General features: G+C 36.1%; 3 protein-coding genes across 19 annotated transcripts; 2 read left to right on the forward strand and 1 right to left on the reverse strand.

Moving 5' to 3' along the window:
* Positions 1–1,712: 1,712 nt before the first annotated feature.
* Positions 1,713–3,125, forward strand: LOC105951605 (uncharacterized). The gene is made up of 2 exons (XM_012975056.2): positions 1,713–2,666; positions 2,890–3,125. Exons 1-2 carry the CDS (start codon positions 1,993–1,995, stop codon positions 2,963–2,965), a joined length of 750 nt encoding a protein of 249 aa, XP_012830510.2. The 5' UTR covers positions 1,713–1,992; the 3' UTR covers positions 2,966–3,125.
* Positions 3,126–3,654: 529 nt separating this feature from the next.
* Positions 3,655–7,652, reverse strand: LOC105951460 (chaperone protein ClpB1-like). 16 transcript variants are annotated; one of them, XM_088822056.1, is made up of 8 exons: positions 7,480–7,627; positions 6,859–7,280; positions 6,630–6,765; positions 6,382–6,515; positions 5,841–6,015; positions 5,263–5,442; positions 5,057–5,165; positions 3,655–4,815 (listed from the first exon to the last, which is right to left on the reverse strand). In XM_088822056.1, exon 8 carries the CDS (start codon positions 4,626–4,628, stop codon positions 3,897–3,899), a length of 732 nt encoding a protein of 243 aa, XP_088678182.1. In that variant the 5' UTR covers positions 4,629–4,815; positions 5,057–5,165; positions 5,263–5,442; positions 5,841–6,015; positions 6,382–6,515; positions 6,630–6,765; positions 6,859–7,280; positions 7,480–7,627; the 3' UTR covers positions 3,655–3,896. The 16 variants fall into 13 exon arrangements, with proteins under 16 accessions (XP_088678196.1, XP_088678182.1, XP_088678193.1 ...); XM_088822058.1 differs by having other exon boundaries at positions 5,841–5,939; positions 6,599–6,765; XM_088822070.1 differs by having other exon boundaries at positions 5,841–5,939; positions 7,480–7,641.
* Positions 7,653–9,218: 1,566 nt separating this feature from the next.
* Positions 9,219–13,626, forward strand: LOC105951462 (chaperone protein ClpB1-like). Of its 2 annotated transcripts, none has more exons than XM_012974911.2 (9): positions 9,219–9,468; positions 9,680–10,113; positions 10,217–10,536; positions 10,625–10,970; positions 11,054–11,248; positions 11,542–11,928; positions 12,013–12,573; positions 12,787–12,982; positions 13,046–13,626. In XM_012974911.2, the coding sequence occupies exons 1-8, from the start codon at positions 9,372–9,374 to the stop codon at positions 12,958–12,960; spliced, it is 2,514 nt and encodes an 837-aa protein (XP_012830365.1). In that variant the 5' UTR covers positions 9,219–9,371; the 3' UTR covers positions 12,961–12,982; positions 13,046–13,626. The 2 variants fall into 2 exon arrangements, with proteins under 2 accessions (XP_012830365.1, XP_012830364.1); XM_012974910.2 differs by having other exon boundaries at positions 12,787–12,974.
* Positions 13,627–13,967: the final 341 nt, after the last annotated feature.

Consider the following 13,967-nt stretch of genomic DNA (forward strand, 5'->3'; position numbering starts at 1 on the left):
CACAACGTAACTTCTTAGTTGACCAGCTTCCGCTCTTCTCTTGCCACGTGGACTAGCAGTTTCTAGGAACAAGTGTTCCTATAAATCATATCCCCTATAAAAATCTCTTATGTATGTCTTTTACCTAATTTCATTTTCTTTAGAAGAAAATACTACACAAAAAATATACAACACTCATAATATATAATTAATTTATGATTTTTTTAATTAGTTTATTATTTATGATATAATAATAATGTGAATGTGAGAACACATAGACACGCACATGCTCCCACTGGTCCATTTTAGATCTTTTGGAATTATTTGAGTGTCCTAATTATTTAAATTATTACAAAAAAGGCAGTCGACAATTTTCTGGTAAAAGTTAAAAGTAAATAGGCTTCTTTGCATGGGTTGTACCTGGAATATATTTCCTGTCTTTAAATACGTGAAACCATCATATATATATATTCAATTATTGAATCTTACTTTTTTTTAGTAGCCTGTAATTCATAATTAACTAATTTGGAATTTCGTTTTTAATATGTCTTCATGCATATATGTATAATAATAACTAGTCCGCCGCCGCTACAGTACCATATAATATATTATAATATTCATTACAATTTAAATTATGCAGTGGAATCATATTTTAATGAAAGAACAAGAAGTGGGATTTGCTGTAGTTAATTAGGGGGAGATACATTTATTTATATATATCTATCTGTATATCTCGCTCCAACAAAAAAGAATGTGTGTGTATTAGTGCGTGTCACTGTATAGAGATATATACATACACACTTATATACATACATACATACATACAGCAAGTTGTTTCTGGTTATTATATATACTTTCTTGAAGTTGTAAAGCTTCATATCTGTCATATGCAGCACACCTTTACTTAATTCTGTGTCCTCTTATTCCACTAAGAAATATATATATATATATATATATATATATATATATATATATATATATATATATATATATATATATATATATATATATATATATATGAGAGAGAGAGAGAGAATTATTTACATTCTCTCTCTATTTTTTCTTAAGCTTATATTCTTACTTAGCTCACACTTCCAGGCTAGTTTATATAATTAGTACATTGAACTGAAATGTTAAATGTAATTTGCACTTTACTAATAATGTTTTGACTTATAAGAATTGGATTTTGACCATTTTCTAGTTCGATTCTGGCAAAATACAAAATAGAGAAATTGTAGTCATTTATGTTAGCTTTCTAAATCATCCTGAGTCAGCAAATTTGAGTGTTGGATAACAAAGTTATACATGAATGAGTTACATTATCTTGAATAAAGATGAACTAAATTAAAACTAAAATTGTGATTAATTAATCCTATCATCGTAATTATAAACAAGTTATGTATACATAACAATTATAATTTGAAAATCATGAGTGAATACATATAAAATTATTGACTTTTAACGTAATCCAACGGTCATTGATATATCACTCATCACCTTCCGTCTCATGGAGGAAGGGGGTTCCGCCTATGCTATATGGACGTACGAATTACACTTAATTAAACGCTCTATAAATTAGTACAGTCGGGACTAACCAATTATTCGATTAATTTAGCAAAATATTAATTTAACGCTCAGACGTGCAATTACGAGTCCTTTGTGTGTGAAACAAGAATTAGGAAAATAACAAGAACCCTGCAAGAAAATGTCGTCCACTGTTCATTCATGTCCACAACACCAGGTTTACAATCTCTCTCTCTCTCTCTCTCTCTCTCTCTCTCTCTCTCTCTCTCTCTCTCTCTCTCTAAATTATTAAAGTACACACACAAACACGACCCCATGCATGTTTTTTTTTTCTTCCTTATTTTGTTTCTTAGCTTTTGTCATGGGGAATCTCCCTCCCTCTCTTTCCGCGCTCTCCAAAATCATTTTTAGCCCTAAAAATTAATATCCACCATTTTTTCTTCTTCTTTCTGATCAGATCGAAGCACCACCTTATTAATTAATTAATCTATGGCTTCATCATCTTCAACGAACAACAAATCCAACGGCCAAGATCCACTCAACTGCCCACGCTGCAATTCCACCAACACCAAATTCTGCTACTACAACAACTACAGCTTATCTCAGCCGCGCCACTTCTGCAAATCCTGCAAGCGCTACTGGACCCGCGGCGGAACCCTACGTAACGTCCCCGTCGGCGGCGGATTCAGGCGGAACAAGAGGCTCCTCGTCGTCAAGAGACCTCCGCCGCCGCCGCCCTCCTCCTCCGCCGCCGTTAATCCTATGTTGTTTTACAGCCAGCTTCCATTTTCAGGGTTTAGCAGCAGCACAGCTAGGGTTTGCTCCACCGACGAACAAGATGATCGGACGGCTCAGATGAATGGATTTGGATTAGGGTTTTCATCTGGGCTACTTGTGGGCGGTGGTGATGAACAGTGTCATAATTACGAAAATAGCCCTGTGTTTTTAGGATCTTCTTCGAGCTTTGCTCCCGGTTCAACAATGGCGTCTTTGCTTGCTTCCGGTCTTCACCACCAAAACGGGTTTCCGGGTTTGATGCCTTATGAGGATATTCAAAACCCGGGTTGGAAAGAAGTGGGTACAGAAAATGAAAACGGGTCGGGTAGAAATAATAACCCGAACCCGGTTCATGATGAACAGATTAATAACGACTTCTCTAACTGGTTCGATTCTTAATTATTTTTTTTTTTTGAAAAATCCCTAATTAAATAAAAAAAAATATGGGTTTTATATAAGTATTTTTGGGGTCTTTCATTTTCTGGGGGATAAATAAAGCTTAAAGCGTTTTTCTTAGGGTTTTTTTTTTTTCTTTTTTAAATAAAGTTGGGAAAAAAGAAAATTATTAATTCAAAAATTCAGCTTTGCTTATTGTTTTTGAATTGTAAGGCTGGACTGCATTATCCCATTTTGCGTTACGAGGAACCTCGGATCCTTCTTCGTCTCATCGGACCAGATTTTGTGAACAACAACGTTGTCCGAAAGGTAATTAAGTAGCTCAAGAATTTTGGTGATATATATATTGGTTTATACGATTTCGATGTGTATTTGTGTATGGAGTTTATATTTATATATAGATCGATGATTCATTTATTTTTATTTATTTTTTTCAAAATATTTTGAGATTTGAGTTGATGGAATAATGTTAAATGTTATATTTAACGCAAGCTTTTTTTATATGTTTGTATGAAAAAACATGAATAATAAAGTGAAATTTGCTTGTATATTAGTGAATACATTTGTCATGAACAGTGTAGCAATCATATCATAATTAAAAGAAAATAATCTTAATCCAATGTGAAAATTTGGGTTGAAATTTAAACGAGGCTTATTCAGACGATCTAATATAATAGTCAAACGAGCGTAAACGGACTTTTTATTACCTATTTTGAATCAAATATATCGAGTAGTTTAATTTGATTTTCGGACAATCGTGTGTCGATTGATGACCAATTGTTATAACATAAGATTTAATTTCCTATATTGTGTTTTTAATTAGGACAAGTAACAAAAAATACATACCTTATGATCATTTGACTGAATTGACCTCTAATCATTAAAAGTCAATTTATATACTTAGATCAATAAAATCGTGTGCAAATGCTTCTTTGATTAAAAAAAAAAAAAAAACAAGAAAAACAAGAAAAACAAAAAAACAAAAAAAATAACAATCCTTCTTCATTCAATCACTAGTCATTACATATAGTTCATATATAAATATATAATTCAAACATGTAAATTGTAAATAAACATATGTTTATTACAATTTAATGGAGAATCCTTTTATTTGGAGGCAGATATCTAATTAATCATTACTATTTCTACATTACAAATAATTCTACATGAATTTTCTGCCTTTTATTTTTGTTGTAATTTATGCATGGAAAGAAAAATAATCACTGAGAAGGATTATACATATTGAACCCATGATAGTTATCAGACATTTGGTTTCGACCAATGGAAGACGCCGCCAGATCAGCGCCCTGCGCGGCTGAATAGCTGGAGGAGGCGCCGCCTGTGTTGAGTAAGCTTTGATTCCAAAAACCCAGATTCCTCTGCGGAATCAAATTCTGATTCTGAGCCATAAAATTGGCCGGCGGTTGAAACTGATGCACCGTCGCCGGCTGAGGTTTCACCGGTGGAAGATTCATCCCCTGCAGCATTGTCATATTCCCACCAAATTGGTTGCCTCCACCGCCGTAATTCGCCGGCGGCGCGGCCCCTTGATTGATTCCGGCGAAGAAAGAACCACCCGCCGGGGGAACAACCTGAGGAAAAGGCCTCGACGGCTGGCCGGCGGCAACATTTTGGCGCACCGGCGCATACCCTCGATTTCCTGCATTTCTGGGGCGCTTGTTGTTTTTGCGGCGGCCGCCGCCGACGGGGACGTTCCTTAGGGTTCCGCCGTGAGTCCAGTACCTCCGGCAAGCCTTGCAGAAGTAGCGGGGCTGAGCGAGGCTGTAGTTGTTGTAGTAGCAGAACTTGGTGTTGGACGAATCACAGCGGGGGCACTTCTGGTGGGGCGGAGGCGGAGGCGGAGGCGGCGGTGGTGGTGGGGGAGGGGGTTGATTCTCCGGCGCGTTCATTGCTGGAGGAGGAGGAGGCGGCGGCTGCTGCTGTTGGTCCATTTTGGTTCATTTTCTGAATGGTCCTTTCGGGGGTATTTATAGTGCTGGACAAGGGATTGTGGTTTAAAGGGATTCGAGTGTAGAAGCTTTAACTGCTTTGCGGGCGAGGTTGCGATAATTCAACGATGGAGATATATATGTAATCCGGACTTTGTTTGTCTTGATTATAAATCTGGATTATCGAAACCTGCAATTATGTCACGAAATTTAATAACTTAAATCTTTATTGCAATCTATGTCGAAAATCACGAAATCTGCACGGATTTTTAGTCCTAATAATGGTAATTCAGATAGATGTTCCAATTTAATCTCTGCACATCACTTCATCATTAAGATTTTCTTAAAATATATATATTTTTCAAACATTAAAAAGAAATACCGAGGCAATGCGAAATCATAAAAGCGCCATTCCATTTTTGAGTACTTACCACCATTACGCCTACACAAAACAGGAATACCTCCATTCTCTACGAGAGGATCGAAAAACATTATCCCTTCAACTCGGTATAGCAACTCAGTCCTAAATATTTTCGCATTCTGCCAAAATAGATTTTTAAAAATGATTAAAGTAATATAATTGGACATGTACAGAAATTAAAAAAAAATGAAAAGAAAATGTGATTAACCAAAATACCTGATTCTGATTCATGGGAATATTAACTACAATATCCGGTCGATGCTTAAAAATTTGAGAACCAGCAATTATACTTTCATTGTCCACATTTGATGCAAGTATAATAATAATTCTCCTGAATTTGACACCGAAACTCTCACTTTCATCCGAAGTGCCCTTATCAAGAATTTCGAGCAGGCTCTGATAAAGCACATCGTCAGCAAATTCAAAAAATTGGAAACCGGAATTTCTGAAATTGGAATTAAAAAACTTGTTTGAAAATTGGAAATTCCGAATCAGATAGTCAGTCACACAAAATATAAAGTACATAATTGATAGTATTAAGTATTATTTTCGGAATTTCTTTTTGGAATTTCCGGAATTATTTTCAGAAAATAAAATCGGAATCTCATATACATCACAATTTTGATTAAAAAAAAATCGGAAAAATCGGAACTCGGAATGAAAAATTTATTCCAAAATGGGACAAATTCGGATGGGAATCGACGGAAATAGAAAATTCCGTTCCAATTTACACCCCTAAACATAAGATACAAGAAAATCAACTCTATAAGCTAAATCAAATAAATGTATTGTACCTCTTCAGTTACAGGTATCAGTAGTGGGTATGTTTCAGAAAATCGGGACATCGTTGACAGGTCATTTGCGAGCATCAGATACTAAACTTCCGCCACATTCTAACAAACGTAAGCATTCACTCCGTAAGTTGAATATCCGACAAACTGCCTCCACCCTCATCCTTAAGAAGCGTATCTAAATTAAACACATCTTCGGTAGCAACTCTATTTTTTTTTTATGATATTACCAAAAAAAAAACTTAAAGATGAGAAAATGGAAACTGATGGTGTTTTCTGCAATCAGAATCATGCCTGAAGATGCAATTATTTACATCTTTCCATCTACCTTAAACTGGTATCACGACGAAATCTAACCTATGATGGATTCAATTAATTATACTATTTTTTTTTTATTTTTTTTTTTGAAGAAGATTCATCGTAAATAACTAGGAATTAAATAGAATAGACTTCTTATTTCTCTTGAAAAAGCAACAATATCTTTGCCCTCGACAACAACATTGATCTTTCACATGAAGCACAAACCAGTACAACGACGACTTACATTTAGTCCTGTTGCCTTGCGAGATAAAATATTTCTCCATAAATATCTCTTAACTGCAGCCCTGTGATTGCGGTCTCCACGACAAGAATTTTATCAACTGAATCTAACAGATCAGCACCTAAGATTTTTCCCGCCTACAAATTCCATTTAAAAAATTAATAGTTACAAGCAACCAACCATCAACTTTGTAAACCAATGGGGGCAAAAAAACATGTACATTATGGTGTTTTAGGAAATTATGTATGTACAGTTTGTCGTAAGATCAATCGAATTAGAGCACGTCACAAGCCTTGTCAATTTTATCGAGTAGAATAACTGAATAAGGACGTTTTTATCACAATCTCAGTCAGTTTATTCCAAAATTCCCATCGTATACTCTTTGACCTGAAAGAAAAATTCCAAAATCAAGAGAGAGATCGATACAAAAAGAGGTTTAAATAATACAAATCGAAAGAGTTAAAAGAATCTATGCACTACCAATGACGTGCAACAGCCTTTGCAATCTCCGTTTACCAACAACAGAAGGCCCCAAAAGAATAAACAAACCCCTAGGGCACGTAGTGTTAGTCGTTTTCTCGGAAGCCATAGTTTATAAATTTCATTACTCACACACATTCGATTAACCACCCTCTAGTTTGTCATATAAATGGCCTTATTAAGATGGTTTAACAGTTGAAAGAATCTGCGTGAGCGGGATATCAGTCAGCATGCTCAGCACCTACACATATTCATGTAGATCGACGCGGAATCGCGTTTCCTCTTCAATCGAGTTCCTAAATAATTCAACGGAGTTCGATAACCGCACCACGCAGCTCATGCCATCTCATCGAAATCCAACTCGTGGGCGCAATTTCTGAAATTTTTCAGATTTGGACAACTTTTTTTTTTCGGCCTACATCCTATGTGAAAAAAGAAGTATATCATCACATAATCCGATTTATATAAAGAGATTCTATTGATACACAGTGATCGAAATTTCTAGGGTTCCTTATCTTCGATTCGGTTGTTGGTTTTGAGAAAAAACAGAAACCCTTGCAGCAAATTTTCAGTTCCAATCACAAATTCACAGCGGCGGACACTTGAAAATAAAGAACTAACCGTTGATCAGCTCGGAATTGAAGATTCTAATGCCGCGCAAGGCGAGATCAAAAGCGCGGGAGGAAATATATGAACAGTGCATTTCTTCTCCAGCTTCGGTTTCGCTTCTCCTAACACCATCGCCACCTTCTCCTCCATCGATTGCGTTATTTTAGAAAGAAATAAGAAACAGTAAATAAAAAGAGATAAAGTTAGAGGACTGATATGTAATTCAGTCATAATAGGGGTGGAGAAAAAGGTAAAAAACACACGTAACTGGTACAACCGTAAGGCTAAATTACCAAAACCCTCCTGAACTTAGGCTAAATAACGAAAAATAGCCCCACCTATTTGTAATCATCAAAAACTTCATGAGGTTTGTTCCCTTCTTACACCAACCCTTTACAATGTGATTTTTCACGTATTTCTTTTTTTATTCTAGGGAGTATATTTTACACAATTTCAAATATTTTCTTTTATTTATCACCTATTTAATAGAAGGTATAATAAACTGTACACATTTTCTATTAAAAACTCGATCAACATTTAAGCAGAGGGGATTTTGGTTATCACGGATAGGTGTGAATGTTTTTTTTATTAGCCTAACTTCGGGTGTTTTCATAATTTACCCTATATGTAAAAAAAAGGGTAAATTCAATTTTCCCCATTTTACTTATATTTGGTATCACTTTACGACCGTCGATTGCATCGATTTGCCGCCATACACTTGAAAATTTGTTTCAATGTGGTCATTGTTGTTAGTTGTCAAATATTTGACATTAACACCTTTGGATCTAAGTTCTGAAATTACAAAAACACCACATTTGTCAGTTTAAATAATTATTATAAAATAAATAAATAAATAAATAAATAAAAAATTCAAGACAACAAGAAAACACAGTCCACGACGCCAATCACAATTTTTTATTTTAATTTTTTAATAATTATTTAAACGGGGAGGCGTGGTTTTTTTGTAATTTTCAAACTTAAATCAAATGGTGTTAATGTCAAAGATATGCAAACTAACGACGAGGGTCACATTGAGACAATTTTTCAAATATAACGGGTAAATCGATGCAATCGATAGTAGAAGGGGGTAAAGTGATATCGAGCCAAAGTAAAATGGGGGAAAGTGGAACTTACCAAAAGAAAAAAAAAAAGAACAATAAGTAAAAAGAGATAAGTTAGAGGACTGATGTGCAATTCTGTCATGATAGGGGTGGAGAAAAGGGTAAAAACACATGGTGAACGGTAAAACTGTAAAATTCTAAAAGTTATTTTTTTTTTTAATTCTTTTAATCAAAAAATCTGAAAGGATTCACGTTAATAATAAAAGTTCTGAAATTATAAAAACGTCATCTCTTCCGGTTTAAATAATTATTAAAAAGAACACAGAACAAAATAATAGAAAAAAAATGAGAAAACATAGCACACGACGTCAACCGCAATTTTTTTTAATTTTTATTTTATTTTTTATAATAATTAGTTAAACAGGAAGGGGTGACTTTTTTGTAATTTTCAGACTTAGATCAAACGGTGTTAATTTTAAAGATGAGGGCCACATCGAGACAATTTTTCAAGTATAAGTGGTATATTGATGAATGGATAGTAGGAGGGGGTGAAGTGATATCGAGCCAAAGTGCAAAGGGGGAAAGTGGAATTTACCCAAAAAGAAAAAAAGAACAATAAATAAAAAGAGATAAGTTAGAGGACTGATGTGAAATTCTGTCATAAGAGGGGGTGGAGAAAGGGGTAAAAACACACGTAAAAGGTAAAACTGTAAAATTCTAAAAGTTTTTTTTTTTTTTTATGTTATTTTTTTAATCAAAAAATCTGAAAGGGTTCACGTTAGTGAAGAAACAAGCACGGATCATCGGAGAATCGTTGAGAGAGAAGATAACAAGGTGGCGATCATGGTGTTGGGAGAAGCGAAACCGAAGCTGGAGAGAAAATACAGCGTTCGAATTTCCGCCCGCGCTCTTAAATCATTCGATTCCATTTTGATCCCCGGTTAGTTTTTCTTCTTTTGATTTTTCGCCGGTTACTGATTTATTTTCGCCGGCATAGTGATTTTTTTAGGGTTTCTATGTTCTCTCGAAACCAACAATCAAATCGCGAAGACGAGGAACCCTAGAAATTTCGATCTGAGTGTATCATTTTATGCATTTCACCGAATTTATTTTTTTGTTATTAATATAATTTTGCATTACTCTTATCACAGAGGATACTGCGCCGGAAGATCTATTGGAAGGGGCATGTAAGCTGGTGATGGAGAAGTTCAGAAACTACGCCCACAATTTGGATTCGAAGTTCAACGAGAAGGCGTACGAGCTGCGCCGTGCGATTGTCGAACTCGTTGAATTGTACAGGAGCGGCCACCCGGATAGCAAATCTTGGGTGGCTCGGTTGAGGGGGGAACGCGATTCCGCATCGTTGTACATGAATTGGTTGTTATACACTTGGGACTTCGGACTCGACGGAACGTTAAACCTAGAAACTGTAGCCAAGCTTAAATTGTTGAATGAGAGCACCTTGGATGAACCATCACCTTTTAAAGAGGCCAGTGACGTTGCTCGGTTTCTTGACGATGTACAAGACCAGTTACTTTATCGGTTCCGCTCTCTCTTAACCGTCGACGATCGTCATGTTCATGAGGTTTACCCGTATTTCCTTATGTGCATTCTTAGTTTCTGTTAATATAATGGCATATGCATCATTGTTGCATATCGATGGCTAACGTTTCCCCGTGTGAGTGTAGGTTCTGAGCAAGCTGACTGATGTCCCGCTCACTCAAATTGTTACATCGGTCGACAATCATTACAAGAAAATGGCCATTTCTATGACAAACAATAGGGTGGTGGATCAAAAACGCGTGATTAACGAAATTTTCGAAACGCTGGCCTCCGAGAGAAGGACTACTATGCGTCCTATGGGTTCGTTTCTTCTTTTGGGCCCGTCTAGAGTTGGTAAAAAGGAGATTGCAAAGGCTGTTGCGCGTCATTGGTATTGTGATGAAAGCCGACTTGTAGAGATAGATATGGCAAAGTATGTAGAGCCTCCAGTGGAATCAGCAGAGGGGTAGTGCATAGATTCCTTCAACTCTTTTGATTTTTGTATTATTTAAACCCCGTTGTATCTCTCATGCTATTAGACCTTTTTCTTTCAGATCAAAGAGGATACGCCGGTATGTCTGGAATCAACTGATTGATGCTGTGAAAAAACGGCCGTATTCAGTTATTGTTCTCGACAAAATCGACAAGGCTTCCTCCAGTGTAATAACGGATCTCCTCAAGGTTTTGACGTGTGGCGCGACTAGCGATTTTGAAGGGAGAACTGTTGACTTCTCTAAGTCTATCATTTTCGTTACTTCGAGTGTGGGATCCGATCAAATTGAATTACCTTGCACATGCTATGACGATCTTCCGAAACAGTCTAGGCCTAAAATCCTGGAATTCCATATGGCCCATCGGTGTCCCCTAAAATACAATGTTACCGAAAGAGTTATCAACGAGGTACATGTTTTCTTTTTTCTCCATTGGTTTTCGAAGTTGATGATTGGTTTCTTTAGTTATTTATTTTTTAATGGAATTTGCAGGCGAAAGAAACCTTGAGTTCTGATCTGATATGTTCACTTGATAAAGTTCTTGTTGTGAAGAGGTTCCGCAATCAGCGAGCTGTTGGGAGGCTAATTCTTAGGGAAACTGTTAAAGAGGTTTATGGAGAAAGATTAGTGGTGCATGCCTCTAATGAAGCAATTAATTCTCTATTTTCCAAGGCATTGACACTATATGTAAGTAGTTTTTTTTTTTGTGTCTTTGCTTCATGTGCACGATCAATGTTTTCTTCATCTATAACATCCGTTGTCGTTACCTTCTTTGTTATACCAATTTAAGTTGGGAAAGCCGTTTATAAAACGAAATCAGTTCCCTTTTTCTCATCTTAAGGTTTTTTTTTTTTATTTGGTAATAAGGGGCATACAATAAAAAATTAACAAGAAAGAAAAGAGAGTTTCTACATACCTAAGACGTGGTGAAATTTCAAGCTTCTTGTCTTTGATTGTGATTCTCTCATATCTCTTGGTAGCTGAAAGATGGAAAGACTTTCAGACAAGTATTGCTCGAGGATGTCATTCCACAGATACCAGACACAACTGAAATTCTTAATGTATGTGTTGATACACTTGCTGGAACACGTCAATTTTCGTTTAGATTTCAAACACATGGACAAAATGCGGGCGATTGCTATTTCAAGCTAAAAGATGGGACATTTGACAATTTTACGGCTGAGTTGAAAGCAAGGGTCGAAGCGGCGTGTAGGTTATTCGACTTACGAAGCGAATGCTTACGTTTGTTTCAATCTGACCAAAGTTTATACGAGCTGAAGAAGTTAGTATTAGATGCCCGCAACGAGTTCGAGACGTGTTACAAGTATCAAGACACAGAGACACTACTAAGCTGTATTTTTAAAAAGGTATATATTTATTTTATTGCTTATATTCCGTGGACTCCCTCTTTTTTTCCACGTCTAACAGTTGATCTCCCAAACACCTACTAGATTACATCATGCAAGGGTAAACTTCCGAAAGAGGAAGAGAAGGAGAGGTTCAAAAAGCATCGCATAGAATTGAAAGGAAAAAACAGTGGGATTGCTAAAGCAACCAGAACTATCCTCGGTGCTCTAATGGAGACGAGTGATGATGCTTCATTGAAATCACGAAATTTGCCACCGAGGCATTACTTCTTTGTAGGTTTGAATGATGATGCTAAAGCAGGGCTGATTAGTTCGCTTAACAGGTTTTTGGGAGAATTGTTTTTCGTTTACGTCAAATTAGACAACAACAGCAGAGGTGAGGAAGTGAAGGAGTTTCTTGTTGATCAAGTAAGGCTGAGGCCATGTTTGGTCGTTATGCTCGATGGGGTTGAATTTGCTGATGAAGTGTTGTATACGAGCCTGCTCGAGATTCTTGATAAGGGTACTGTGGACGACAGCGTTGAGTTCAGAAGAACGATCCTTATTCTTACATCAAATGCTGAGAACAAATGGTTTATTGCTGTTAGTGCTATGTTTAATCACAGACGAGATCTTATATCCGAGATTGCCATGAATCAGAATCAGGTATTCTGTTAATCGCATGTTTGGAACAATTTTTTATTATATTTTTTTATTTTTTTATTTTGGCCCGAAAAAATAAAACTTTATCGCATAAAGACATGCCATCTTTCTTTTTCGATCTTACAGATTAGGAAAAAAAAACAGGAAAAGAAGAAAATATTGATGTATGTTGTTCCAAGTATCTCACTATTTTCATTTAAAAATCTCTTTTGGCAGAATCAGAAAAGATTTAGGACAGAGTTGCTTTACCGAGTTAAAAGGGTGGTGTTTTTTGATCCTCTGTCGGAGCATGGAGGCGTACCTTTTAAACGAGAACATGGTGTCAGATACAAGAAGCCCTTGGATGAGATCTGGCTATCTGGCTGTTTCTATTCTGCGTTTGTACGATGATTGATGCAAGTTATGTAAGTTGGTCAGTGACTCTCTCTCTCTCTCTCTCTCATAATTTGCTTAAACTTACTTTTCTTGTCTACAGAAATTCACTTTAAATTATACACAAAGCTCAAACTATCGAGAAACGGACACGTAAAAAGAGGACAACCGCTAAGAGATAAGCATGGGAATAGCCGAAGAACATAGCAGGGGATCATTACGCATACACTAAACGATTGGCACCTCCAACAATCTTTTATCCGGATACTTTGCGCTGTCTTTCCCACACGCAAAATATTGAACGGCGCTCGTTCCACTGAAGTTGAAGACACGGATCCCACAGTTACCCGATAGTCTGCTCGCTCTCTCACCTTGAGTCAGCTGGTGTTGGAAATATCCAATCACTCGCCCAATTTCGTAATTCTAATACTGCATTAATTAAAAAAAAAATAATAAAATATATGATTATATCATTATTAATTATTTTCAGCACTCTCTCCAATTAATTGGTGGACAGAGACATTTTTAATCTAAAAATATACGATCAACCCTCATTAGGAGAGTTGGTACCTAGTCTTACCAATAGGGTAAAAAGTCTAAGGTTCGAGTCTCCCCTATCGTTCTTTCCCTTGTAATGACTTGAATTACTAAAAAACAAATCTAAATATATACATTTTCATAAAATCAAGTCACATTTAATGATATCACTAATCCTCGTATAAAGCTTAAAAAAAATGACAATTATAAAGGAACTGATGGAGGATGTAAAGATGACTTTGAATGACTAATTCCGATATAATCTGATTCGTCTAATGTTAAGGGTACATTTGATCGACATGATTGGGGGAGTCGATAAGGTAGCCTGCAGCGTACAATGTTATAGATATTTTGGTCCGATCATTAATTCCGAAATGCCTGTGAGCTGTTGGCAAAATGCGAAATGTGACATGTCCTTCATTGAAAACAAATTATGGTAGAGGGGCGTATAGCAAATTATCTCTATTGTTAAAGCCCATTTTATATAT

Source organism: Erythranthe guttata, chromosome 8 (genome assembly GCF_056151865.1).
Source record: "Erythranthe guttata isolate IM_541 chromosome 8, IM_541, whole genome shotgun sequence".
Taxonomy (NCBI): Eukaryota; Viridiplantae; Streptophyta; class Magnoliopsida; order Lamiales; family Phrymaceae; genus Erythranthe; species Erythranthe guttata.

Coding starts and splice junctions, on each gene's coding strand:
- LOC105951605 (XM_012975056.2), top strand. CDS start 1,993: ATGGCTTCATCATCTTCAACGAACAACAAATCCAACGGCCAAGATCCA. Junction 2,667..2,889: donor AATAACGACTTCTCTAACTG/GTTCGATTCTTA, acceptor TTGAATTGTAAG/GCTGGACTGCATTATCCCAT.
- LOC105951462 (XM_012974911.2), top strand. CDS start 9,372: ATGGTGTTGGGAGAAGCGAAACCGAAGCTGGAGAGAAAATACAGCGTT. Junction 9,469..9,679: donor CGATTCCATTTTGATCCCCG/GTTAGTTTTTCT, acceptor CTCTTATCACAG/AGGATACTGCGCCGGAAGAT. Junction 10,971..11,053: donor CCGAAAGAGTTATCAACGAG/GTACATGTTTTC, acceptor TGGAATTTGCAG/GCGAAAGAAACCTTGAGTTC.
- LOC105951460 (XM_088822061.1), bottom strand. CDS start 4,628: ATGGACCAACAGCAGCAGCCGCCGCCTCCTCCTCCTCCAGCAATGAAC.